The 15,497-nt window shown below is 51.6% G+C and overlaps 2 protein-coding genes across 3 annotated transcripts in view; one reads left to right on the top strand and one right to left on the bottom strand.

The window, feature by feature from the left end:
- Positions 1-15,497, bottom strand: part of Mcph1 (microcephalin 1) — a 128,988-nt gene that overhangs the window by 60,243 nt on the left and 53,248 nt on the right. The gene's annotated exons all lie outside the window — the stretch shown is intronic.
- The window catches only part of Angpt2 (angiopoietin 2), a 42,203-nt gene that overhangs the window by 21,924 nt on the left and 4,782 nt on the right, over positions 1-15,497 (top strand). The window contains exons 1-7 of one of the 2 annotated variants that reach the window (XM_048330278.1): positions 1,863-2,378; positions 2,797-2,952; positions 4,201-4,322; positions 6,014-6,246; positions 8,383-8,510; positions 14,023-14,124; positions 15,014-15,180. In XM_048330278.1, coding sequence (XP_048186235.1) covers positions 2,821-2,952; positions 4,201-4,322; positions 6,014-6,246; positions 8,383-8,510; positions 14,023-14,124; positions 15,014-15,180 — 884 coding nt within the window. In that variant the 5' untranslated portion in view covers positions 1,863-2,378; positions 2,797-2,820. Of the gene's footprint in view, positions 1-1,862; positions 2,379-2,796; positions 2,953-4,200; positions 4,323-6,013; positions 6,247-8,382; positions 8,511-14,022; positions 14,125-15,013; positions 15,181-15,497 lie in introns of those variants that run through there. The other variant, XM_048330277.1, reaches the window with a different exon arrangement.

Below are 15,497 nucleotides of genomic sequence, written 5' to 3'. Positions count from 1 at the left end.
TCTCTTTCTTTGTTCTTCCAGAGGAATCACCTGTCAGGTCACACACCTTTTCTCTCAGAACCTCACTTGTGTGACTTCAAGTGTCAGAACACAAATCTTTTTCTCCCAAAGAGAGAAAATGATCAGTGTGTTTTCATCAGCAAGATCCTACGGCACTCACTTTATTTAACTCTACATGCAAGGAAGAGTGAAGCGGGGTCTCCGACCCAGATGCGCCGCATACATAAACAGACATGCTACGGAGAGACCCCCTCTGCACAACTGAGAGATGCTGACAAAAGTCAACGATACATGCCTTTAAAATTGTATACACTGTGTAGACACTAATGCAAATACACTGCACACGTAACAACTGTCTGTAAATACACATCGTAAGTTGCAGCAGTTCAAGATCTACATGTACACGTGTGTGTATACATGTGCACTCGTGTATGTATACATGTACACCCGTGTGTGTATACATGTGCCCTCGTGTATGTATACATGTACACCTGTGTGTGTATACATGTGCACTCGTGTATGTATACATGTACACCTGTGTGTATACATGTACACCTGTGTGTGTATACATGTGCACTCGTGTATGTATACATGTACACCTGTGTGTGTACATGTGCACCTGTGTGTGTGTATACATGTGCACTCGTGTATGTATACATGTACACCTGTGTGTGTGTACATGTGCACTCGTGTATGTATACATGTACACCTGTGTGTGTATACATGTGCCCTCGTGTATGTATACATGTACACCTGTGTGTGTATACATGTACACCTGTGTGTGTGTACATGTGCACTCGTGTATGTATACATGTACACCTGTGTGTGTGTACATGTGCACTCGTGTATGTATACATGTACACCCATGTGTGTGTACATGTGCACTCGTGTATGTATACATGTACACGTGTGTGTATACATGTGCACTCGTGTATGTATACATGTACACCCGTGTGTGTGTACATGTGCACTCGTGTATGTATACATGTACACCCATGTGTGTGTACATGTGCACTCGTGTATGTATACATGTACACGTGTGTGTATACATGTGCACTCGTGTATGTATACATGTACACCCGTGTGTGTGTACATGTGCACTCGTGTATGTATACATGTGCACCCGTGTGTGTGTACATGTGCACTCGTGTATGTATACATGTACACCTGTGTGTGTATACATGTGCCCTCGTGTATGTATACATGTACACCTGTGTGTGTATACATGTGCACTCGTGTATGTATACATGTACACCTGTGTGTGTATACATGTACACCTGTGTGTATACATGTGCACTCGTGTATGTATACATGTACACCTGTGTGTGTGTACATGTGCACTCGTGTATGTATACATGTGCACCTGTGTGTGTGTACATGTGCACTCGTGTATGTATACATGTACACCTGTGTGTGTATACATGTGCCCTCGTGTATGTATACATGTACACCTGTGTGTGTATACATGTGCACTCGTGTATGTATACATGTACACCTGTGTGTGTATACATGTACACCTGTGTGTGTATACATGTGCACTCGTGTATGTATACATGTACACCTGTGTGTGTACATGTGCACCTGTGTACCCGTGTGTCTGTACATGTACCCCTATTTGTGTATAACGTGGAATCAACGCGAACAGCCAGACAGTGGTAATTTTAAAAAGGTCTTCTATTGTTTTCAAGCTAAAAACAAGATAAGGTAATAAAACCAGGAAATTTTCTTTCTAAAAGCTATGCCTGCCTGTCTAATTTTGAGCTGGCACGTGCCTCAAAACGCTCAGATCACAGCAGTCGCGTCCTGGCTCCCGGCAGGTGTCACTGCGTTGGACCCGGCGGCTTTGGGGAAGGGAGGAGCCCCAAGGCCTCCTCAGCCCTCCTGGTTGTACGCCTTACAGTGGGAATGGACAGAACTTCTAAAATTTAGTTCTCAAACACTGAAATAACAAAGTTAAGATTTTTATTTGCACAAGTTTGTGAACGAGTATTTCTCAAGTATGGACCCACACCAAACTGCACTTCCTGTACATGCTTAAACTCCCAACTTCCTGGAAGGAATCTCTGTTGGGTGTTAGGAGTAACTAAGTAACCGGCTAGCTCCTCTGCAGGGCCTGGCTTTAACTTTAACCTCACACATTCCTTTATCCCCATGATGACGGTGGGGGGTGGCTATGCGAAATTCTTTGAGACAGAATTTGAATAATAAACGTTATGTTTACTGAAAGGTAGGGGGAAATCGTTAGGGAACTAGCAGAGAAAGAATGAAGTTGGGAAGCTCAGACACTAGGAAGTCTGAGCAAGCTGGGGGAAGAGCTTGACTTTAGTACCGGGTTCTCCCAACAGGGCCCAGAGGAGGGATGGCTGATGGACCATTAGGTGGTTTTGTTTTTTTAATCTTAAAATAAATCTTCTGATCAATTTTAAGTCAAATAACGGTAAAGGCTTTGAGGACAGGCCTTTGTCATTGATGGCCTGGTTTGCGCTGACTTGGTCTGCTCCGTGGGGTGGGGGTGGGGCGGGGGGGGGGAGAGTGATGGTGCTCTGGACTGCAGTGTGGAGCGAGACAAGCACAGAGGAAGGGGTCTGCAGCAAACGCGCACGTCAGGTTCTAATCCCGCCAGTCCCGGGGTGCGACGTATTCCCTGCCCCAGACAACTGGCCCGGGCGCACACCCGCTTCCCCCAGAGCGAGGCCCGCTCACCCAACGGCCTTCTTAGAAGAAGGAGACGGCCGGCAGGAGGCTGAGGTTCCCGGCTGCTCTAACGCCCGTCTCCCCACGCCTGTTCCGCTCTAGCTGGAGAACTACATCCAGGACAACATGAAGAAAGAAATGGTGGAGGTGCAGCAGAACGCGGTGCAGAACCAGACAGCCGTCATGATAGAAATAGGGACGAACCTGCTGAACCAAACGGCGGAGCAAACGCGCAAGTTAACCGACGTGGAGGCGCAAGTAAGCCCCGCACACAGTAAGGGAAGTTCTGCTTCCCCGCTCCCAGCCTGCCCCCACGAGAGGCTGGGAACCGGGCGCAGGGGGGTGGCTGGGGGCTGGGGGTGGCAGGGACAGCCATCGTGTGGCGGGGCTGTCACCTTCAGAAGCAGGTCCCGGGCGCTGCGTCTGGGAACCAGGCGGGTGGCACTGCGGTTGCTCCTGGGCGAGGCAGGGTCTGGGCGGCATCCTCCTTAGCCTCTCCCCCAGACTGCAGTGATTTTCTAATTCTTACGAATTAAGCGGGAGACTTGAGTTCCCAGCTCGCTGGGAAATGTCAGCGCGGCACGTGTGCCCCCCAAATGTAGCCTGACTCTGCAACGTGGGTGCTTGGCTCGGTCACGGGGCCGTGTTCATGATGGGGCCTCGGCGAGCTGCGGGCCAGCCGGGGCTCCCCGCAAACGGCGACGCTTCCAGGACTGTGCTTTGGCAACGGCCCGGCCCCGCGTGCACAGGTGATCTCACATCCTGCAGCGCCGTGACGCAAGGATGTGAGTCACGGATTCTTCCCGCTGGAAAGCGGCCAGCTGCGCAGAGAGGCCTGAGCACAATGGGAAAGCCACCGCACTAGTCCCCCCCCCACCCCCCCCACCCCCCGGCGGAGGGGCCCGCCCCCCAGAGCTGCCCTTCCACTTTATATTGAGATTTTATTGTTTCCTAATTGGTTTGGAGAGATGTTTTCAATAGGAAACGGAAAAATGGCAAAGAGAAAATAAAAGGCAAACCCTGTAGACCCACACTAGGACAGGCTAACTGTGAGCTCTATTTTTATATAATGGAAGCATGTGACTTCGCATGCTTTTGTCTACTGACAAACAAGAAGCATGAGAACATTCTGTGGGAGGAAAAAAACTAAAAAAAATGATTTTGATTTCCAAAATACAGTCATTTATACTCTCACTCGTCTTGCTGTGTGAAACAATAAAATAGGACAGAAAAAATAGCATTATGTTACTTGACACAAATGCCACGGTCCAGAGCTATTAAGTGCTTTCTAAAGTAAAAATGTGACAAATAAGTATAACACATTTGGATGTAACTCATGATATCAAGCCCTTTTGGAAAATGAAAAGCATGGTATATGCCAACATAGAAGACTGGAGCTAACAAATAATATATTATGTTTTCTGGCCATTTGGATGACTGAGTTAAAAGGTAGGTGTGAAATGACTGATTATAAAGGATAACTTGGGATTTCATTGTCCCTCTTAGGTCCTAAACCAGACGACAAGACTTGAACTTCAGCTTCTGGAACATTCCCTTTCTACCAACAAGTTAGAAAAACAGATTTTGGACCAGACCAGTGAAATAAACAAATTACAGGATAAAAACAGGTAACAAAAATGTTTGCAACTCATAATTGTATGCTTTCCAGACACAAAATCCTATCTATAAATTATAATTATAAATTGCTACTAATTATAAGTGTGATTTTTCACAATGGTGAAGCTTCTCAGAGAGCAGCTGGGAAAAAAAAATCCTCAACTTGTCACCAAAAGTAAGTCTGTCTAGGTTTTGTTGCGCATTGGTGGTTCCTGGAAGAGCCTGACCATAACCTTCCAAACTGCTTCAATATTTTATCATGCAGGTTAACCTACAAAACAAAACAAAAACAGAACCAAAAAGCTCCATGGCACTTTAACATTAACTTTACCAAGGGTCTTCGTCCTCGACACTTTGTTTCTTTTAATACAAAATGATTAACAGTAGGCAAACTACAGCTATACAGTGTTGTAAAGTCTTTGCCTTACGATGCCATGATCTATTTCTTTTTAAAAACTCAGGCTAAAGCAAAAGCAAAGGTAAATGTTAATCGAGTCTATTAATATTTAAATAAAATTCAGAAACAAATTCCAAGATAAACCATACAGAAATAAAATCTCCAGGTGCCAGGAGGGGCCTGCTTTACAGGTTTATTCTAGCTGGGGACGTAGGAAGGAGACTTTACACATATATACAATCTGCTTCTTTCTTCTTCTTTTTTTTTAATGGAGATACACAATGACATAGAGAATGGTTACCACACGACATTCTTCCTGTTCACAGGTTTTTAAACACTGCTCTAGTCTTAAGCAGAAGTGGTGAGAAACGTTCTCATAGCCCCTCACGGATACAGAACTAAACGGAAAGTACTTCTTTCTGCTTCCTGGGTACCAGGTTCAACTCATTACTGATTTAGGGTTTGAAAAAAAATAGATTCTCCTTACCCAAATATTTCTCTTTCACATTTCACATTTCTCTTCTGCACAGTAGGAAATAGAAATGTGACGCCAAGAACGGAGAACACTGATTTCACGTTTCGTGCGGGGGACGCGTGGAGGCTTGTGGGGTTGTCCTTGCTGGCCGTGAGCCTAATTTACAGGCTTGTTTGACCAGGACAGGCATTCACTTAGTGGGAACGCGGCTGAGACCCGGGGAGGGGACCGTCCGAGACGGCCCGGCTGGATGCGTCACGGAGCCGATGGTCGGTTCCCCTGCCCCGTCCCGGGTGACACTGGTGACAGAGCATTCGCGTGGTCTGCGTGTGCTCTCGGGTGGTAACTTCTGACTCAGTACCAACACCAACCTTGCAGTTTGCTGGCGGTTTTTCTTCTAGAGTGGAGACATTTAGAGCTTTGTCACGTTAGCTGGACGAGATGAAGGGCTTTCGGATTTCTGGATTTCCAGCATTTATGGTCGATCATGTTTTTGTCTCTTAAGCCCCCTCCAAAGTCCTAAGGAATGCCTTGTGCGTAGGTCATGTGTCTTTTTTTTAAAAGCATGAATGCAATCAATGGAAAGTGAGATGTCATCCAGAGCGGAGGGGGAGCACCAAGACCGGGTGGGGAGCGCCGAGACCAGGTGGGGAGCGCCCTGAGTACCCAGGGAAGCGTGGCGTTCGTGTCGCACCGAGGCTTGACTTCCCAGGGAAGGTCTCAGTGGACTCCCGGCACCTCCCAACGGGAGCACGCGCTCGTGGCGACCTGTCTGCCAACGAGGGGAGAAGGCATGCCCCAGAGGCTCTAACTGGAGCCTTCCCTGTCAGTTTCCTAGAGAGGAAGGTGCTGGACATGGAGGACAAGCACACGGAGCAGCTGCAGGCCATGCGGGAGGAGAAGGACCAGCTGCAGGTGCTGGTGTCGCGGCAGCACTCGGTTATCGAGGAGCTGGAGAAGCAGCTGCTCAGCGCCACCGCCAACAACTCCGCCCTGCAGAGGCAGCAGCAGGAGCTGACGGAGAAAGTGGGCAGCCTCATGAGCATGATAGCGACTTCCGACCGTGAGTCCCCATGACCCTGATAGCGACCTCCACCGCGAGTCCCCATGACCCTGATAGCGACCTCCACCGCGAGTCCCCATGACCCTGATAGCGACCTCCACCGCGAGTCCCCATGACCCTGATAGCGACCTCCACCGTGAGTCCCCATGACTATGATAATGACCCCCCACCGTGAGTCCCCATGACCATGATAGCGACCCCCCACCGTGAGTCCCCATGACCCTGATAGCGACCTCCACCGTGAGTCCCCATGACCATAGACCATGATAGTGATGTTCCACCGTGAGTCCCCATGACCATGATAGCGACCCCCCCACCGTGAGTCCCCATGACCCTGATAGCGACCTCCACCGTGAGTCCCCATGACTATGATAATGACCCCCCACCGTGAGTCCCCATGACCATGATAGCGACCTCCACCGTGAGTCCCCATGACCCTGATAGCGACCTCCACCGTGAGTCCCCATGACCATGATAGCGGCCTCCACCGCAAGTCCCCATGACCATGATAGCGACCTCCACCGCGAGTCCCCATGACCCTGATAGCGACCTCCACCGTGAGTCCCCATGACCCTGATAGCGATCTCCACCGCGAGTCCCCATGACCATGATAGCGACCTCCACCGCGAGTCCCCATGACCCTGATAGCGACCTCCACCGTGAGTCCCCATGACCCTGATAGCGACCCCCCACCGTGAGTCCCCATGACCCTGATAGCGACCTCCACCGTGAGTCCCCATGACCCTGATAGCGACCTCCACCGTGAGTCCCCATGACCATGATAGCGACCCCCACCGTGAGTCCCCATGACCCTGATAGCGACCTCCACCGTGAGTCCCCATGACCCTGATAGCGACCCCCCACCGTGAGTCCCCATGACCCTGATAGCGACCTCCACCGTGAGTCCCCATGACCCTGATAGCGACCTCCACCGTGAGTCCCCATGACCATGATAGCGACCCCCACCGTGAGTCCCCATGACCCTGATAGCGACCTCCACCGTGAGTCCCCATGACCCTGATAGCGACCTCCACCGTGAGTCCCCATGACCCTGATAGCGACCTCCACCGTGAGTCCCCATGACCCTGATAGCGACCCCCCACCGTGAGTCCCCATGACCCTGATAGCGACCCCCCACTGTGAGTGGCGCCGGCTCGCCTCTTCCGCAGTGCTAGTCGCCTGCCCGGGCCTCATCTTCCCGACGTGTCATTATTCCCCTGGGACATTCCATAGGCGAGCTCCGTGGGGGTCTCAAAACAGGACGAGGGGGGAGGAGACGAAATAGGCCTCGTGCTAATGAACTATCGCGTGAGCTGAATGGCTCAGACATCCTTTTTGATTCAAGTCTGTGAAAATCCTACTTTGCGTTTGTCCCATCATCAGATGAGCAAGGTTGGCAAGCTACTAAACTGGGGGGGGGAGGGGGGCCTTCACTGATTGTTTTTTCAGTTATCCCCCCCCCCCCCCCGGCAGGGAAGCCGAGATCAAGCTTCCAGCGACTGGCATAACACGGTCGCTAAGGAGGCGCGGGTCCTGAGTGTAGCCAGGTCCTTGAGTACCTTTGGCCTTCTTCATCACTGTTTTATCACTCAGCTTCTCTTAGACACTGGGGGGGGGGGGGGGGGAGCTCTCCAGTCATTAGAGTAGACGCGATGCACCATCTTTGTGGCCTTCAAATCGCTTGCGACTTTCTTTCTAGCTCAATGTGGCCTAAACCTTCCTATGCTCCCTTTGTCAGTCTCCTCTCAAGCCCTGTTGGGACACGGATCTGCTCGGCGGGTGTGAGTCCCACGCGCGTCACCCGCAGAGCACGGGCACACCCCCGCACATTCCCCTCCTGTGACTCAGTGGTCTCCGTTTCCGCAGAGGAACCACTTCGTGCCTACACGCCCAAGTCCCCAAGCAGCAGCGGGACCACAGGGCCGGCACGCGGGGCGGCGGCGGCTGCCAGGCTGGAGCGTGTGTTTTCCGATTTGTTTCGCTCTCTTCTCTTGAGAGAGATCTTATTTCCCCCATGTTCACAGACAGAAGGAAAGGTAGCCCCCAGGAGGCGCTGGGGCCAGGACGGTCTCCAGCTTCGAGGAGCTCCACGCCCTACGAACTTGACCTACTTGCCTTTCTGTTTTTCAAATGCAGTCAAGAACTCCTTTACCACGAAAGAAGAACAAATCGTCTTCAGGGACTGTGCTGAAGTCTTCAAATCAGGACTGACCACCAGTGGCATCTACGCCTTAACCTTCCCCAACTCCACCGAGGAGATAAAGGTAAGACCTCACGGCCCGGCTCCTGGCCCCCCGCGGGTCATTCCAGAGGGGGCGGAGCTGCCCTTCGCCCTCCCAGCCCTGGGGAAGGAGCCACCGTGCCCAGTGCTGGCCAAGGACTCTTCAGGGAGCAGTGACCCTCCATGTTAATGGTGTAGAGATCTAGCTTAATGTCAACAACAGCAGGAAAAACTCTGAGTGAGTAGACTGGTATTTTCCTTAAAGTGTAGGCAATTGCCCACAAATTTAAGTGCACATAAAATACAGCTGCTCTTTAAAAACGTTACTAACATATATTAATTGTATAAAGCCAAGGGAATCATTGTGGTGCTTGCAAGTATTAGCTTTTATTTTGATTCCTCTTTAAAAGAAATGTTTGTGTTTCATGAGAGGGACAACCAAAACACCTCAAGAGCACGAGAAGCTCATGCATAAAATCCTAGCTACTCAGGAGGCTGAGACCTGAGGATCACAGTTTGAAGCCACTCCCCAAAGACAAATCCTCACCCCTTCTGTCCTATCAGCTAGCAGGAAGCTGGAAGCAGAGTGCGGCTCAGGTGGCAGGGTGTGATCTGAGGGCCTGTCAGGCACAGAGGAAAAACACAAAGCAAAGCGAAACACAAACGAACAAAACCAAGGCCCATTCAGCTCATCCTTAGTCCCCAGCGTGACTCATTTGGGACAGCTGTGGTCCCTTGGTATGCCGAAGTGATTTGCAAGCATTTCCCTTCTCATCACATGTAATATTAGAAAGGTAAACATATACTTAGCAGTAGAGGTTTGAAAAAAAAGGTCAACTTTTTACAGAGATGGGCAGATAGTTCCAGCCTGGAGTTCAAGGCCAGGCTGGGTACACAGCAACAGTATCGACAACAACAAAACAGTAGCACTTCCAGTGCGTTGTCAGGGACTTCTCTAGAGCCCTGGGCTTTGCTCTGTCCTCTGGGCCACGCGGCCGGCGCCTCTGCCCTCCGATGCCCAGGTGCCAGCACAGTGCCCAGGCCAGGGACATCTCGGTGTCATGACGGAGGCAGGCGCAGCCTTCCGCCAGGGGCCCGGGAGGCCCCGGGGTCCGAGCCCACAGCAGAGGTGGGGTGGACACTGCCCGTGAGAGTAATGTCCCGCCCCCTCCTGGCCCCGTGTCTCTCTCGTGTTAGTGCCGAGGCTTCAGTTCAGGGCTTGGCTGCCGCCCCTTAGCCTGTTCCGTCAACGTTGGGGCACCGCCACTTGAGCCACAGCTCCCCTTCCGGAAATAAGAGTGGCATAGACTTTCTTGCCCGGGCTGGCTTTGAACACAGATGGTCAGATCTCACCAGCCTCCTGAGGAGCTAGGATGACAGGCGTGACCCGGGGCTGCGTTCCTCACTCCTGGACGCCCCACCCGTGCCCGCCAGCGGGCCAAGCTCAGCCCATGCAGCTCAGACCGACCACGGCTGCCAGTGTCACTCCCCAGGGCCTGTGAAAGACAATCGCCCTCCGTGCCCCGGAAGCAGTTCCGCGTGCTTCCCTGGGAGGTTTGATGAGGCAGGCTGGCACTGCATGAGCATCAGTGCGAAGGGCAGCCTTCATTCTGGACAGCCGTGCGCCTGGTCTGCAAACGCGGCTACAGCTAAACACCAAAGCAGCTCACCTAGAACCCAGCCCAGCAAAGCCCAGCCCAGCCCTCTGGGAACTGCAGTCTCCCGGAGGAAGAATCTTTCTGAACTCAGCCTTTGCTCCAGCATCTAACAGGGTATCGAAGAGAATCACAAGCATTTAAGGGTTTAAAGATGTGGAACTTGAAACGGTCACATAGACCTTGATTATGAATTAAAGAGATAAGTACTATGCGGCTTGAGATAACGCCTTCCGAAGAAATCGTTCTAATTCACTCATGCTGCTCTAAACCAACCTTGAAAATCAGCTCATGTCCCAGCGGCCTAGGAGTAGTGCCGTCAGAGGGGGGAAGCGCACGAAGCGGATGACCCCAGGCCGCGCCGTCCGGCCGGCCCCCTCGGCTGTGCGGGTTGCAGGACCGCGTGGTGCACGCTGTTCTGCCCTGGGTGCGTGGCGGGTCTGGGTCTGGGGAGGACAGGGAGGGGGCACCCAGGGAAGAGCGCGGCAGGCTGCGGATCGGGTGGATGGCCCTGCTCCCCGCACTCCCGCCCCGGGGCCCCTCACCCCTCACTCACCAGCGCGCTCCGCAAAGATGGAAACATCTGCTATTCTGGGATCTTGCTGTGAGTAGCAGTGCGTGGCTGGACACACCAGGATTTATGTTCCCTTCAAGCATTTGCAGTGAAAATAGATTCATTTACACAGCAGGGAGCAATAATCTTTCAAAACCTCGACTTTTCTTTGCTCTAAAGTAAGTGGTCGAGATTGGGTTACCTCCGAATTCCCTCCCGGGCCTGAGCTCTGGGCGGATCTAGATGGGCTGGGGTGGACATTCCGGCTGTACCCATGCGTGGCTCCCAGCCTCCGGGTCACGAATGGGGAACAGCGATCAGCCGCCCAGCCCCCCCCCCCAAAGCACTTGGGGGGCTGTGGCAATGAAAGCTCAGTACCCAGGGCGGGTCTTGGCTGTTGTATCAGGGTGCTGCCAAGATCACAGGACAGCTGCTCTGCGGGGCCTGGTACACACTTCTGCCCTGCGTCACCGAACTTGAGAACAGAATGTTCAGTGTTTCTTTGGGCAGGTTTTTTTTTTATATATAAAAAGCCTGAGTACTGAAACTTCATTTTTTAAATTAATTAAGGTTTTGTATAAAATATGCACTGTAAGAGGGCATTCATGAGAAGCATGCTAATTAGAAGCCTAAGATTCCTGCCCTCAATTTCTTTTTTTTTTGTGTGTGCCAGTCCTGGGGCCTTGGACTCAGGGCCTGAGCACTGTCCCTGGCTTCTTTTTGCTCAAGGCTGGCACTCTACCACTTGAGCCACAGCGCCACTTTTGGCCATTTTCTGTATATGTGGTGCTGGGGAATTGAACCCAGGGCCTCATGTATACGAGGCAAGCACTCTTGCCACTAGGCCATATTCCCAGCCCCCTCAATTTCTTTTAAAAGTTCTAATTTCTTTTGTTTATGTGGTACAGAGGAATCGAACCCAGGGCCTCATGCATGCTAGGCAAGTGCTCTACCTCTAAGCCACATTCGTAGCCCCTGCCCTCAGCTTCCTAGGACACTTGACTCCTACTGTTTATCTCTGTGTCTGCTATTCAGTCACTTAGCCAACTCCTTTGAGCTGAATGAAGCTCGACAATTAAATCAGGCTTTGCTTGCTGCAAAGCACCAAGCTTTACAGCAAGATGTCAGACAGCTGCATGCTAATCAAGTACTACCTGCCCCCAGGGTTGTTGTAACTGGAGCGGCCAGCTCTTGGGCCCTATCCGAGAACTTCTGTCTTTCTGATCCTGATATAATCGACTTCATCATTTTTCACCTAATATCTCCTGGCTATGTGGAAAACTATTTGAACACTATCTCTCTCTGCAAGTTTCATAACCCAGTGAACCATAAGGCTTCGGTTTTTATAAATCATCTGTTGTTGTACTTTTTAAATAAACCTTCTGGATGGAGTATTAAGAAAAGGTTCTAATTAGCCTTGTCATGGTCCCTAATGGAGTCGGGAAGAACAGTAATGTGGCTCAAGTCAGCTATGTGCTCTGGCCTCTGAATCTCATAACAAGATAAGCTTGTCCTCTAAACAAGAGAGAGCGTGTCTGTAGATATCATTCAATAACCATTAGCTCCGCAGTGGTGATTTGGCTCTGAAGGAGGGAATGTTCTTAGAACAGGGGTGGGCTGGGGAGGAACCACGTTGGTGCATGGAAGCTTCATCTCTGCCGCTGAGGACGCTGCGGTGGCAACTTCTCTGCGAACCCAGGGAGTCAAAGCCGCAGACAGACTTGAGCAGTGTGGGGCCAGGCCCATCCGTTGCAGGAGTTTACTACACGGCTCTCAAAGCCACAGACTTGAGCAGTGTGGGGCCAGGCCCGTCCGTTGCAGGAGTTTACTACACGGCTCTCAAAGCCACAGACTTGAGCAGAGCTTGCTGCTTTGCTGACCACAGGCGCACAAGAAGCAGTATTATTCATGATTTCAACTTGGAGCCGGGCTGAGGGACTTTTGGCCTATTAACTGAGGGGTCAGGTTTCTCTGTTTTCTACAGCATGAAATAGTGGAAAACCTATTACACAGGAATTCAGAAGACCTTAGTTAAGTCCTACCCAGTATTTAACAACCGAATGACTGATAAGATGAATCAGCTCTAATTGAATCACTTCAGCTGTCAAAATTTCAGAATGCTGTTATACAACATATGCAAAATATCTGGCACAGAGTTTGGACGAGAGTGGTGTATCACAACCACCGGAATGACACTCAGGAAACAAACATCAAAGCAGGGTGACTGACAGCGAAGGCTTTCCTTGAGCAGAGCAAGTTTATGTAACCGACTGGTTGAAACCAGAGAAATAACGTTCTCATTGAAAGTGTGATTGTCTTTCGTTTCCAAACAATATGGTCGTAGGGAAGGCAATATGAGCTGGGGATCTTCGTGGGGAGAGACAGGAATCCTGAGGGAAAGGTCCCAAGGAGGAGGGATTCTAGTTCCGCGAGCCAGGAGACTGCCGTGGGACCCTGTCCCTTGTGTGTGAGAGGACAGGACCCTGCCCTCTATTGGTTCCCTTTTCACTCTTGTCATAGCCAAGGCCAGTTCACACAGTAAGCTGGCCCTGCTCAGAGGGGCTCCCTCCCTTTCTGGAAGACCGTGGAACACAACAAAGGAAGGCTATTTACGCTTTGCTTCCGATATGTTACCATTTCCTACCTTATGTGCTCTAGGGAATGTAATTTAGTTTCTGGTAACTTTGTTTTTGGTCCTCTTATAATCTCATTATTGAAAACCTTGTTTATGTAATCTCATTTTTAGAGGTCTTGAATTCCCTAACAAAACAACAGTGGGGCTGAAAATGAGCATGTCTGCTCTTAAGCCCGAGAAAGAATTCTGTGTCTGGACAGGGCTGAGGTCCACCGAGTCTGTTCAAAAAGCAGAACTAACGATCTGGGGAGAAAAATACCGTAGGTCGTAAGCAAAGCCCAGGGCAGCCTGAGCTGGGGCCGTTTGAGTCACGTGGCCTTGGTGCTCAGGGTGGACAGGAAAACCCTGTTACTTGTCCACGGAGGCCGCCCGAGGGCTCGGAGGCGCGAGGACGTGGGACAGGGCGACTCAGTGTCTCTACAGGGCAGAGGAGGCGTGGGCCTCCGCTACCCTGCATCACTGACAACGAATTTCCCCAGATTACCCACCTTGGGTCTGCCAGGGCACCGGGCTATTTACCCCGGAGCAGACGATGACCAGAAGGTTGCATCCCCATCTGCATATCAGATTGTATCCCTATGCGTATTTATTTCTCACGTCAAGAGTTAGCGAGTCGAGCTGGACCCCGGGCGTTGTCCCGGGGCCCCGGCAGGGCTCTTCCAGGGCTGGCGCCTGCGCTGGGGCCCCGCGTCACTGTGCCCCTCCCCCGCAGGCCTACTGCGACATGGAGACGGGCGGAGGCGGGTGGACCGTGATCCAGCACCGCGAGGATGGCAGCGTGGACTTCCAGAGGACCTGGAAGGAGTATAAAGCGGTACGGAGACAGTCGGGCCATCTCCAGAGCAAGCCTTTCCCTGGTGGAAGCTGGCAGCATCGTCAGAACCTTCACCCCAAACCCCCAATTGGCTAATGACTTTCCAAGAGTTTTAGGAAAATTCTTTCCAGCCAGTGTTCCGGTCGCCAGTAAAGAAAGTAGTTCCAGTCCAAGTGACTGGGACTGTGTGTCCAAACCCAGGACACGGGGCCTCGCACCCGGCCCCAAGGGCACAGATGCCACCCTTCTGCCTCGGCTGGACGGTCCCCCAGACAGTGCTCATTAATTTAATGCTAATGTTCTTCTAGAACAGCGTAGTTTCTCACAATCAGTCTTCTTAAAGTCTGAGCACTGGTGGCTCATGCCTGTCATCCTTGCTACACAGGAGGCTGAGATCTGAGGATTATGGTTCGAACCCAGCCTGGTTAGGAAAGTCCACGAGAGCCTTAACTTCAATTAACCACCAAAAAGCTGGAAGTGGAGCTGTGGCTCAAGTGGTAAAGCACCAGCCTTGATGGAAAAAGCTAAGGGACAGTGCCCAGCCCCCGAATTCAAACCCCAGAACCTAGAATAAATGTTTCTCAGGTCCCCATTTAACAGAAGCATTTTAAAAGAATTACCAAACCTAGCCACTGGTGGTTGATGTGTGTAATCGTAGCTACTCAGGGGGCTGAGATCTGAGCCTCTCAGTTGGAAGCCAGCCTGTGCAGGAACATCTGTGAGACTCCTAGCCCCCCTTCCCCCACAAATTATTTCCCTGGTGAAAGATCGCACACTTCCCCAGGGTCGGAACACTTTCTGCTGTCATCCCACGGCCCCCTGACGAGCTGATGGTAGACTCTGTAGGAAACAGCAGGTGGAGTAATGGACTCTCCTGCTTGGCCCCCAGGGGTTTGGCAGCCCTTCGGGAGAGTACTGGCTGGGGAACGAGTTTGTTTCGCGGCTGACCAACGAGCGGCGCTACGTGCTGAAGATCCACCTGAAGGACTGGGAAGGGAGCGAGGCCTACTCACTCTACGAGCACTTCTATCTGTCCGGCGAGGAGCTCAACTACAGGTAACGCATCGGTAATCGCAGGCCTCTAGAGGACCTTCTGTTGCGGGGGGTGGGGGGCCGGGGGGGGTGAGGCCCTGAATGCAAGAGCCGCCCACAGCCATGCAACCAAGATCTAGACGCAGATGACGCTCAACTGCCTCGCTTTTAGAGTCACTGCTGCCTTTGCTGAGCTTCTTGAGTTGTGAAATTCTGTTAGCTCACATCCTACAAAGGAAACTTCCTGAGGACGGCCTTTAGCCCTCTTTTCTGTGCACCCCCAAAGACTAGATCCTGCACGCTTACACGAAGGGTGAGTGCGTGCCCGTGTGTCCCTGTGG

The sequence above is a fragment of the Perognathus longimembris genome, chromosome 21 (genome assembly GCF_023159225.1).
Source record: "Perognathus longimembris pacificus isolate PPM17 chromosome 21, ASM2315922v1, whole genome shotgun sequence".
NCBI lineage: Eukaryota > Metazoa > Chordata > Mammalia > Rodentia > Heteromyidae > Perognathus > Perognathus longimembris.
Note: the sequence above shows the minus strand (reverse complement) of the source record. Positions and strands in the feature narration are given on the sequence as shown.